Source organism: Lampris incognitus, chromosome 6 (genome assembly GCF_029633865.1).
Source record: "Lampris incognitus isolate fLamInc1 chromosome 6, fLamInc1.hap2, whole genome shotgun sequence".
In the NCBI taxonomy this organism is placed as follows: Eukaryota; Metazoa; Chordata; class Actinopteri; order Lampriformes; family Lampridae; genus Lampris; species Lampris incognitus.
Window position 1 is genome coordinate 67,764,819 of NC_079216.1, and position 11,129 is coordinate 67,775,947.

Genomic DNA, 11,129 nt, shown 5'->3' on the forward strand with positions numbered 1-11,129 from the left:
TGTATGTGTGTGTTTGTGTGTGTGTGTCTACACGACAACTTTATACCCGCTCTTATTTTGTATGAAGCTACACGCTGACTAGCGTGTGTCCGTGTCTACCCGTGTGTGTGTGTGTGTGTGTGTGTGTGTGTGTGTGTGTGTGTGTGTGTGTGTGTGTGTGTGTGTGTGTGTGTGTGTGTGTTTTGCGTGTGACAATAGGGATAATCGCCGCGTTGTTTACAGGACGCCGTGTTTTCGTCACGTCGTGGGGCACACATGTGGGAGGGGGGGACACATGTGGGAGGGGGGGACCACATGTGGGAGGGGGGAACATGTTGGGGGGAAACGTGGGGGGGGGAAGCTCCACGTACACACGGCGACGACGGGCTGGCGGGGTAACGTGGACTGTTCATGGATTTGTGTGTTACGTTTAAACACACACGACGAGTAACAACAGGCTGAGGAGAGGAGCGGCGTAAACCCTCCGGAATGGGACGCCGAGAAGGAAACCAACACCAACACACGGCCGTCGTGTGCGTACGGGGGGGGGGGGGGGGGGGGTCTTGGAGGGGCGCCTCCATAAAAGAACAAAAGCAGAATGCCCAGACTGGCGTGGCATGTCGGGCAGACGGTGCGCTCTCCCCCCCCCTCTCTCCTGTCCCCCCCTCTCTCTCCTGCCCCCCCTCTCTCCTGTCCCCCCCTCTCTCTCCTGCCCCCCCTCTCTCCTGCCCCCCTCTCTCTCCTGCCCTCCCCTCCCTCCCCTCCCTCCCCTGTCCTCCCCCCCTCTCTCCTGTCCCCCCCCTCTCTCTCCTGCCCCCCCTCCTGTCGGTCTCTGTCTCTCTCTCTCCTGCCCCCCCCTCTCTCTCCTGTCTCCCCCCCCTCTCCTGCCCCCCCTCTCCTGTCTCCCCCCCCTCTCCTGCCCCCTCTCTCTCCTGCCCCTCCCCTCCCTCCCCTGTCTTCCCCTCCGTGTCTGTCTGTCTCGCTTGTTCTGACACACTCCCTTCGTGCGTTTAGAAGTGAGGAAGAGGACGCTCTGCCTTCATCCTACCAATCCCTGAAGTAGAGCGCGCCGTCCGGAAATAGATGAGTCACTTATTTCCCTCGGCCACTCGCACGCGGAGCGGCCGAGGCTTCTTGTTCGTCTGTCGGCGGGGCGGATCGAGTCTTTTGTCTGAGGGAGTGGGTGACACGCCAGACTGCTGTTCCCCCCTCTGGCCAGCAGGTGGGGCTGGTCGCTGTGGGCAGACAGCCCAGTGGCATGTCGTGTACAGTTGGAATAAGGCACACGAACGCGCCTCTGATGTAATGCTTAGTCCATGCTGAGTTTCGGATCGATTAGCAAACATCTGAGGCGAATGCTGCTCGCTGACATGATGAAACCACAAGCTTGTGACACAAAGCACGCAGCGGCAGGACAAGGGAAGAGCAATAAGAGTCGGCTGGTGGACACATTCGTCTTAATTATAAAGAGTCTCTGCAAAGAGGGTCCCCTCTAGCTGTTGTAGATATGAACCTAGGGTTCAAGGAGGTAACAGTAAGTTTATCTTGTTCTTTTCTTCTTTTTTTAAAGAAATGTCATATCTAGCAGGGATTTGTTGTTTTCCTTTTTTCCCCATCCTCTCAAGAGACGACATTATCAGATGGGCGGTGACGTATTGAATTGGGATGCTGAGGTAACCGCACAAGGGTTTAAAGGTTAAGAATGTCCTTCGCTGATGGGTCAAATAATTTGACCGAGCTGTGGTCGTGCCTGTATGCTTTGTTTGTGCTCACAGTTGTTTTCAGTTTCGTCTGGATGAGTCCATGCTATGTTTTCTCTTTCACCACTTCCTCTAAATGACAGATGCTTGATGGACTCCGACGGAAGCACGCCTCTCGCCCTTCCCCTCGACCCCTGTCACTCAACTTCACCACCTTCACAGCCCCTCCCCCAAGCCCAGACATGGACAGCAGCGACCATCCCATCCGGAGGTAAAGCCCAGTTCAAGGGATTGCCATTTGAAACCACGGAAACCCAGTAAAGTGCATGAAATATTCATCAGTATGTCTGAAACATCCAAACATCTTCTCCCAGAAGATTCCATTGAATAGCTGAATATTCTTGTTACACATGCTGACCCAATCATAAGGATCCCCTGATGACATATTTGATGTGGATGGGTCTCTTAATGTTTACCAGTTTAGCGTATGTGGCAGTTTCTCTGCAGAGGTGTTTACATGGTTGTTTGTTGGGGTGTTTACATGGTTGTTTGTTGGGGTGTATGCGGGTGTTGAAAGGGTCTATTGTGCATTGCCTTGCTGTCACCAGACAGTTCCTGCCCTGCGTGGGCATAAACACATTGTGTGTTGTTAGGCTCAGGGACCTATTTTTTACCAAGCCCTACTGGAGCTGTAAGCGTCATCGTGTGGGAAATGCACTCGAGTTTCACCATTGTAGTTTCACATCAGGACATTTTCATTTGATTTACTCAAGTGATTCAAGGAAAAGAGTCGGATTTCACATAGCAATAGTGCCCAGTGCAGGTAATGTGTTGGTGCATTGCACCTCAAGACAATTCCTTCAGTGAGTCGAATCGTGTGTCAGAAGGAGGAAGGCAGATGACCCGTACACGGTACTACTTGTTACTTCAGTTATACTACTCATCACCAGCTGTGCTGGAAAAGGGAAGAGCAGGAAAGTGTTCTTTATTCTCCTGTATTGTATCACTGTTTCCTGTCCCTGTTTTTGTTGTCAGAGAGCCATACTACTTCCTCCTCAGCCTTGACTGTATACTGACAAGCACAACAGAGTCCAGCAAAGTCGGGCTGCTTATCCTGCAATAACCCCCTGCATCCTGGCTGCGCATAATGATTTGTTTGTGTCAATGCTTGTATTGTATGGAGAAAAGGAGTGTGGGATGGTGCTGTATCAGTATTGATTTCTCTCCTTCTGAGACCTCAGTCATCAAACACTGTGGTTACAGTGTGCCCCCCCCCCCAACTTGGCCCCGCCCATCCCTCTCAACACCCCAGCTCTCTATCTACACATGCACCACTCTGTCCTACTTCACTTTCCTCTTTTCCTTACCAGCCCCCCTCTGTACTCTTCACTGCGCTTACAGCGCTTTCTCACTCTCTTTCTCTCTCCACACACACACACACACACACACACACACACACACACACACACACACACACTGTTTCTGCTCTCTTGTGTCCTCCGGCTATCTTTTTGTATTTGTTCCCTGTGTCTGTGTATGTCATTTCCTGGCCTGACCTCCTTTCTTCTGTCCAGCATTTAGTTTATACTCTCTTTCTCTCTTGCCCTCCATCCCTCTCCCTCTTGAATTCTTTCTGTCATGAGAACTCTGCACAGGCTGAAGCTGATGAGCTCCCCCAGCCTCAGTGAGCTGGGTAAGAGCGACAAAGGTTCGCCAGAAGAAAGGGGGGAGAAGCAGAAGAGGGCAGGAGCCAATGCCACCTGGAACAGGTACACTCATAAAAGAAATTAAAGCACAAATAAATATAATTTTGTGATGTAAGATCTGTTAGTGTACTCATGTGGGGCTTTGTGCATTTTGTGTTGCAGCATTCACAATGCCGTCATTGCAGTATTTCAAAAGAAGGGTCTGGCAGACAATGAACTCTACATCCTCAATGAAGGTGTTCGGTAAGACATTGTACTTACAAACACAATTACGGCACAAAGAAACCTTCCTTAGTCTAAACTGTGATATTATTTTTTGCTAAAATTGAAATAATTATCTTCTATTTATATGGACATGACTGACTGGCTTCTTATGAATGAGCTTGTTTGTTTGCGTATGCTTGTGGGACTGCGGCGTCATGTGGTACAACCAGATATCTCATTATCTCTCTGGACCAGGCATTACTCTCATCCCTCCTATAATATCACTCTATTATAGCTCAGTAAACAGATCACCATGCCGCCAAAGCCACATGACAGGCACACACCTGCGTCACTTACGCATTACAGATTTGTAGGTCTCGTTGCTTGAGGAATTGGGTGTCATAATATTTGGTTAATTCATCTTCATTCTGATGTTGTTGTTCGCATGTTGTGACATATGAACAAGTAATTCAGTGACCTAGCAATTCATAGCAGTACCAAGGTTTGACAAGTCTTGCGACAACTAATGAGGAGGCGGTGGCTGAATGGACACCTTCAGTTGTAAATAGTCGTCAAATACTGCTGACTGGTTGTGATGTGATATGGTCAAAAGTGAAGGAACTGTCTTACGTTTTGACTTTCAGACACTTGCTAAAGACAGAGCTGGGGTCTTTCTTCACTGAGTACCTTCAGGTAACTAGATCTTTGATATGGGGTGAGACAGGATAGGGATCGCAGTACATATGGGAGGGGTGCATATGCTATATATGAGACAGAGTTACATGTTGAATGTATTTGTGGTGTACAGTACTACAAGAATACTCAGCTCTTTTAGTACTGATGATATTTTAGATGTTGATATTTAATGAGATTTCTTCTCTTCGCTGTGTGTCCCAGAACCAGCTGCTAACAAAGGGCATGGTCATTCTTCGGGACAAAATAAGGTTCTATGAAGGTAGGATTTATATGCTTCAAAGTCATTGCCAACCAGTGGCCTCAAGTGTAAATCAGTTGTCTTAACGCTCTGCTCTCCTATGCCTCCTGTTGCAGGCCAGAAATTACTAGACTCTCTGGCAGAGACTTGGGACTTCTTTTTCTGTGATGTTCTTTCAATGCTGCAAGCCATCTTCCACCCAGTCCAGGTATCATCACCCTTCTCAGTTGGACATCATTGTCTGTCATTGTTTACACTCACCCGAGGACCCAACAACTTGGATTTGGTTGAGAGACATTCTCACTCACCCTCACTGTTTCACAGTTACTGACCCCCGCTCTTTCCTCTGTCCAGGGTAAGGAGCCCTCTGTTAGACAACTGGCCCTGCTTCACTTTCGAAACACCATAGTCCTGAGCGTGAAGCTAGAGGATGCCCTGTCTCGACCACGGGCCCATGTGCCCCCCTCTGTCACACAGATGCTGCTCATTCTACAGGTAGGCCCATTCACACAGCCAAGCAAATGCACAAACGCCCACGCATTCGCTCACTCCTAAATTCACACTCACACCTGTCTCCTCTGTAAATCTGCAGGGGGTTCATGAACCACGTGGCGCTAATGAGGACTACCTTAGACTGGAGTCTCTGGTTCAAAAGGTGGTATCCCCCTACCTGGGCACTCATGGGCTTTGCTCTGGAGATGGTAGCGAGGCCCATTGCTGTGTGCTAGGTAAGACGGTGAACCAGACATACATAAATCTCAAAAGCAGCGACATGGTCGCATATGTCTGTCGCAGCTTTTCTTTGTCGGAAAGGTGCCAGGGACCTGTGTAACTGTGTTACGCTCAGCTTCCAGTGTTTTGTCGTTCTAGCCACAGTGCAAAATATGTATTTTAACCTGTATTGAAAACAACATGGAAGGACTGATTAAAATTACATAAACCTTTCTTTTAAATGTACTCATGTCCAGGTAGTGTGGCGGTCTATTCCGTTGCCTACCAACACAGGGATCGCTGGTTCGAATCCCCGTGTTACCTCCAGCTTGGTCGGGTGTCCCTACAGACACAATTGGCTGTGTCTGTGGGTGGGAAGCTGGATGTGGATATGTGTCCTGGTCGCTGCACTAGCGCCTCCTCTGGTCAGTCAGTGCACCTGTTCGGGGGGAGAGGGGGAACTTGGGGGGAATAGCGTGATCCTCCCACGCGCTACATCCCCCTGGTGAAACTCCTCACTGTCAGGTGAAAAGAAGTGGCTGGCGACTCCACATGTATCAGAGGAGACATGTGGTAGTCTGCAGCCCTCCCCGGATCGGCAGAGGGGGTGGAGCAGAGACCGGGACGACTCGGAAGAGTGGGGTAATTGGCTGGATACAATTTGGGAGAAAAGGTGGGGGAAGTTATATACCTGAACTGATGTCACATAACCACTGATCTTAACAGCTAATACTTTCTCTCCCTTCCACTTGCATCATGTCTCAAAGAGAAGCGTTTACAATGGTGCTGGCCCAAGCCCGTGGATCAGCCATCGAAAAACCCAGTGGTACGATCTAAAAGCTACAATATCCCCCTGCTGCTGACTCCTGTGGCTGAATATGACCCAGATGCAAGTTCTGTTGGTAGTGGTGGGATTCGTCGCCACTCTGCTTGTGAGATCATATCTTGCTTGGAGGAACAAGGACTACCCTATGCCGACCTGGCCTCTGGATCCGACTTGTCAAGCTCCTCATCCAACAGGCTCTGTGTGGGCTCACAGTTCAACGGTATTGTGTTATCATATGTAATTCAAATGAATGTGAAAACATAATAAATTGAAATCAAATCACAGAATCGACACTGGATGTGTTTGTCTAAGGCTCTGGTGTAGACTCAAACACTGTGCGGGCAACCAAATGTGTTGTCCCCCTTTTTTCCTACACAGGTATCATACAAGGAGGCGCCAGTGCCATGGAGTTGCCCCTTTCCTCTTCTTCCATTCTGCCCCTCCGTTCATCAGGACCCCTCCATGGGACAGAAGCCACGACAACACTCACTGATCTGAGTAAGGGTGCATCTTCGACACCTCCCAGTGGATCATCCAGCCCTGAAACCATAATTGGGCAAGTGCTAGAGTCTGCAGACTCAGACTCAGATGGGATATTCATTGATTTCCCGCCCCACTCCTCAGAGACTGTGGGCTACAGCCGGGAGAGTAGGCAGAGCACCATCTAAATGGGCTTGTTGTGTAGGAGCAGTTGCAGGGCCAGGCCAGTGCCCATTTGCCTCCCAGTATGTACGTATAACTTTTGGAGCTCTTAAGTCTGGATCTTCCTGTCATGGAATTTCTTTGACTTGTTTGTGTTATTAATGTCAAAACAGATGTTGGGGTTTTTGTGGGTTTTTTTGTTGTTGTTGTTTTTTACACTCTGTTGTCTAATGTGTGACAACAACACACTAACGAGGTGTTCTGTTCTAACCTTGACACAAGACACCAAGTCTTACAAAAACGGGGACATTTGAATGGTTTTCACTTTCATTACTCATTAAAGTCTAATGCAAAAAATAAAAAGTTTATCAAAGCAAACGTGAATGTGACGACATATTTTTCATCTGCTTCTCTGTAATAGGCTCGCTATGGCAGGAGTTTAATGAAAAATTATTGTTTATTGTTTACATTTGACAAAGAAAAGAACATTTGGGCGGAACGTTGTCTCGTACACTGTATTAAGGCACCACTACGTTGTAAATAAGTGTGTTGTCATTTTTTAGGACACTTAGGTATTGTGAGGTGAGCTTTTAACTTAAGATGAATTAAGGTTTTGATAAGGGCTTTTTAACTGAAGCTTTTTTCCAATGTTTTACCTCAAACGTTTTGTACTTTACTTTTTGACAATCTGTGTTATCTATGAGGCTTTATCTAAGGTTGTAATTTCTATTAATTTGTTATACTTGGTCATTCAATTTTAAATAAATAAACTTGAATAACGTCATTAATGTCTCCAACTCGCTTTTTTGCAGCAAAGTTGGGTAAACAAGTGACCTGATAGACTGCCCTAAAATGCTTAATTGAGTGGCTTGCATGATTACTATACTAGTATCTGAGCATATTAATGATCTAATTGAATAATCCTTGCTGGATAGTATCCTAATATCATTGCTGGGTAGTATCCTAATATCCTTGCTGGATAGTATCCTAATATCCTTGCTGGATAGTATGATAGTATCCTAATATCCTTGCTGGATAGTATCCTAATATCCTTGCTGGATAGTATGATAGTATCCTAATATCCTTGCTGGATAGTATCCTAATATCATTGCTGGATAGTATCATAGTATCCTAATATCCTTGCTGGATAGTATGATAGTATCCTAATATCCTTGATGGATAGTATCCTAATATCATTGCTGGATAGTATCCTAATATCCTTGCTGGATAGTATGATAGTATCCTAATATCATTGCTGAATAGTATCCTAATATCATTACTGGATAGTATGATAGTATCCTAATATCCTTGCTGGATAGTATCCTAATATCATTTATCGACTCGTCTCACGGTTGGAAAAAAAATGCGTCGCCTGTGTCGCAGCTGTATGAGCAGCAGTCGGACTTTTGTTTTGAAAATTGCAAACAGGAAGTTTATCCACTTCCGGTGTCACTTCGTGCTGAATTCGGCTGGTTCAACGCAGCTGTAGGTAAACCCGCAGCTAGTAGAAGGTGTTTGTCTGCGCGGCGCTGCTGCGGCGGGGACGCGTGGCTGTGCAGCGGAGCGGCGTGTTCTCTGACTGGTGTGTTGCGTTTATGTTGTGTGTTACATTTATGTGTTAATGGCACAGCGTGGTGTGTGTAACTTCAGCTAGCTAGCGTTAACCACCAACGTTGGATCCACTCAGCTGCACGCAGTTGATTAGCAAACTGGAGTGAACGCCGGCTGTGCCGCACAACTTCCACTGCAACGACGCGCAGTTACAGAAGTTACCGAGGCGCCGTGTGTGCTGCTGCCGCCGGTAACCAGGCTGCTGCTGCCGGTAACCAGGCTGCTGCTGCCGCCGGTAACCAGGCTGCTGCTGCCGCCGGTAACCAGGCTGCTGCTGCCGGCGGTAACCAGGCTGCTGCTGCCGGCGGTAACCAGGCTGCTGCTGCCGGCGGTAACCAGGCTGCTGCTGCCGCCGGTAACCAGGCTGCTGCTGCCGCCGGTAACCAGGCTGCTGCTGCTGCCGCCGGTAACCAGGCTGCGGCTGCCGGTAACCAGGCTGCTGCCGGCGGTAACCAGGCTGCTGCTGCTGCCGCCGGTAACCAGGCTGCGGCTGCCGGTAACCAGGCTGCTGCCGGCGGTAACCAGGCTGCTGCTGCTGCCGGTAACCAGGCTGCTGCTGCCGGTAACCAGGCTGCTGCTGCCGCCGGTAACCAGGCTGCCGGTAACCAGGCTGCTGCCGGCGGTAACCAGGCTGCTGCTGCCACCGGTAACCAGGCTGCTGCTGCCACCGGTAACCAGGCTGCTGCCGGCGGTAACCAGGCTGCTGCTGCCACCGGTAACTGGTTACCGGCAGTCTGGTTACCGCCGGCAGCGGCAGCCTGGTTACCGCCGGCAGCGGCAGCCTGGTTACCGCCGGCAGCAGCCTGGTTACCGGCGGCAGCAGCAGCCTGGTTACCGGCAGCCTGGTTACCGCCGGCAGCGGCAGCCTGGTTACCGGCAGCAGCCTGGTTACCACCGGCAGCAGCAGCCTGGTTACCGCCGGCGGCAGCCTGGTTACCGGCAGCCTGGTTACCGCCGGCAGCAGCAGCCTGGTTACCGCCGGCAGCAGCCTGGTTACCGGCAGCAGCCTGGTTACCGCCGGCAGCGGCAGCCTGGTTACCGCCGGCAGCAGCAGCCTGGTTACCGGCAGCAGCAGCCTGGTTACCGCCGGCAGCAGCAGCCTGGTTACCGCCGGCAGCAGCAGCCTGGTTACGGAGGCTGGGCCAGTTTTAGTGGACTATGCGGCGCAGCGAGATGCTCGGCTGGCTTGTTTGGTGCTCGCCGCGGCTCCTGTGCTGCCGGTGACTGCCGTGTTAAGCGGAGGGTGGCGGGGGGTGGCGGGGGTGGTCTCTAGATCAGTTCACGGACATTCGGTATTTCCTGGAGGCACCTTGACTTGTTTGTCTGTCTCTCTTCCCAGGCTGGGCTTCCTCATGCTCCCCGGTGTGGCTGCTGGATCTCCGCTCGTCCTCTCTAGATGAAAATGTCCCTGGCGCAGCGAGTACTCCTGTCCTGGATCTTCGCTCTCATCTTCCTCATCATGCTGGTCCTCAAGCTGGACTCCAAGATCCACTGGAACTGGTTCCTCATCTTTCTTCCAGTTTGGACTTTTGACGCCATCCTCATCCTTATGCTGGTGGTAAAGATGGCCGGTCGTTGTAAGCCTGGCTACGACCCGCGGGATGGGCAGCAGAACCTGAAACGGAGGGTGTGGTACCTAGTGGCCATGTTGCTGAAGCTGGGTTTTTGTTTAACGCTGTGTTCCCGGTTGGAGAGGCTTACAGACGTGTGGCTGAGTGTGGTGTGTATTCCCCTCTGGGCCCTGTTGGTTGGGGCACTAGTGGAACTGGGGTACAGTGTGTTCCATTATAGGAGGGACTGAACTGGGGGTACATGATGATGGATAAGACTGCAAGTGATGCTGTTCCATTCCAGAAAAACAGGATGAACGATAGAGATTTTAACTCTGTTAAAACAAGAGATGGAGATACAACAACAAAAAAACAAGTCTTTTCCAAATACATGGCCATCTCTCACTATAGCAGGGATTGATTGTATATGCACCCATATGTAAAACTACCAGGACCTGGTCAAATAGAGTGGTTCTCTAAGTCAACACCATTCGTTATCTTCAGAATAAAGTCAACTCATGCTGTGTGTTGTCAGTGGCATTGTGTAGCCTGTTGTAATGTCTTCAGTGAGCAATGGAAATAGACAGATGAGGTCAGGGTAGTAAGAGTTTTGTTATCTACTCTGTGATGTGATTGTGGTTCAAAGACATTTTAAAAATGGGGCAGTTCAATTATTGGCTGACTGACTGTTAGCTGAATCACATGGGTTTAAGACCTGGCAGTAAGGCTGTTCAGGTGCTGTCATTGCATTTGTTTGCTGTAGCATATTTGCACAGTTGAATAAAACGTCTTGCAGTTGACAGCTGGTATTTTTATAATTACACTGAATAGCCTAAGCAGCTGCTGTAGTAATACCCTGATAATTTGCAGTTATACTATACGACTTCCTTACTTGTGTTTGTATTGTTTATGTAACTACACAGTTTACAATGAAAGCCATTACCTTTAAGCTCCCCTCTTGGCAGAGCGGCCTGGTGTTTTGACTGTAGGACACTGAAGCCCTATTAGTTCCAAGGTTTTGTAGCTGACAGTTTGCTGAACTCCCTATAAATGGATGAAGAATTTTCTCCACAGTAAACAAATTATCACGCTTCCAAGAATGTGGGAGAGATGTTGATCCCTTTTGTGCCGATTGTGCCTGAAGATGCCCTGTTAAAGGCATTCAGACATTTTCTCACTCTAGAGGCTTCGATCGATATATCTATAATATAATAATGAATATCTAAAATACACTAACTTTGCTGATCTGTTCTTATGGTTGAACCT

At 49.1% G+C, this 11,129-nt stretch overlaps 2 protein-coding genes across 2 annotated transcripts; both read left to right on the forward strand.

The window, feature by feature from the left end:
* Positions 1 to 1,140: 1,140 nt before the first annotated feature.
* prr5a (proline rich 5a (renal)) lies at positions 1,141 to 7,442 on the forward strand. The gene is made up of 11 exons (XM_056281995.1): positions 1,141 to 1,513; positions 1,823 to 1,950; positions 3,323 to 3,448; positions 3,548 to 3,628; positions 4,234 to 4,282; positions 4,487 to 4,544; positions 4,640 to 4,731; positions 4,878 to 5,018; positions 5,116 to 5,251; positions 6,002 to 6,280; positions 6,439 to 7,442. The coding sequence occupies exons 1-11, from the start codon at positions 1,487 to 1,489 to the stop codon at positions 6,726 to 6,728; spliced, it is 1,407 nt and encodes a 468-aa protein (XP_056137970.1). The 5' UTR covers positions 1,141 to 1,486; the 3' UTR covers positions 6,729 to 7,442.
* A 719-nt stretch (positions 7,443 to 8,161) lies between these two features.
* tmem60 (transmembrane protein 60) lies at positions 8,162 to 10,819 on the forward strand. Its single transcript, XM_056281993.1, has 2 exons — positions 8,162 to 8,284; positions 9,653 to 10,819. The coding sequence occupies exon 2, from the start codon at positions 9,710 to 9,712 to the stop codon at positions 10,112 to 10,114; it is 405 nt and encodes a 134-aa protein (XP_056137968.1). The 5' UTR covers positions 8,162 to 8,284; positions 9,653 to 9,709; the 3' UTR covers positions 10,115 to 10,819.
* The last annotated feature ends 310 nt before the right edge of the window (positions 10,820 to 11,129 follow it).

Coding starts and splice junctions, on each gene's coding strand:
- tmem60 (XM_056281993.1), top strand. CDS start 9,710: ATGAAAATGTCCCTGGCGCAGCGAGTACTCCTGTCCTGGATCTTCGCT.
- prr5a (XM_056281995.1), top strand. CDS start 1,487: ATGAACCTAGGGTTCAAGGAGGTAACA. Junction 1,514..1,822: donor TAGGGTTCAAGGAGGTAACA/GTAAGTTTATCT, acceptor TCTAAATGACAG/ATGCTTGATGGACTCCGACG. Junction 6,281..6,438: donor TGTGGGCTCACAGTTCAACG/GTATTGTGTTAT, acceptor TTTCCTACACAG/GTATCATACAAGGAGGCGCC.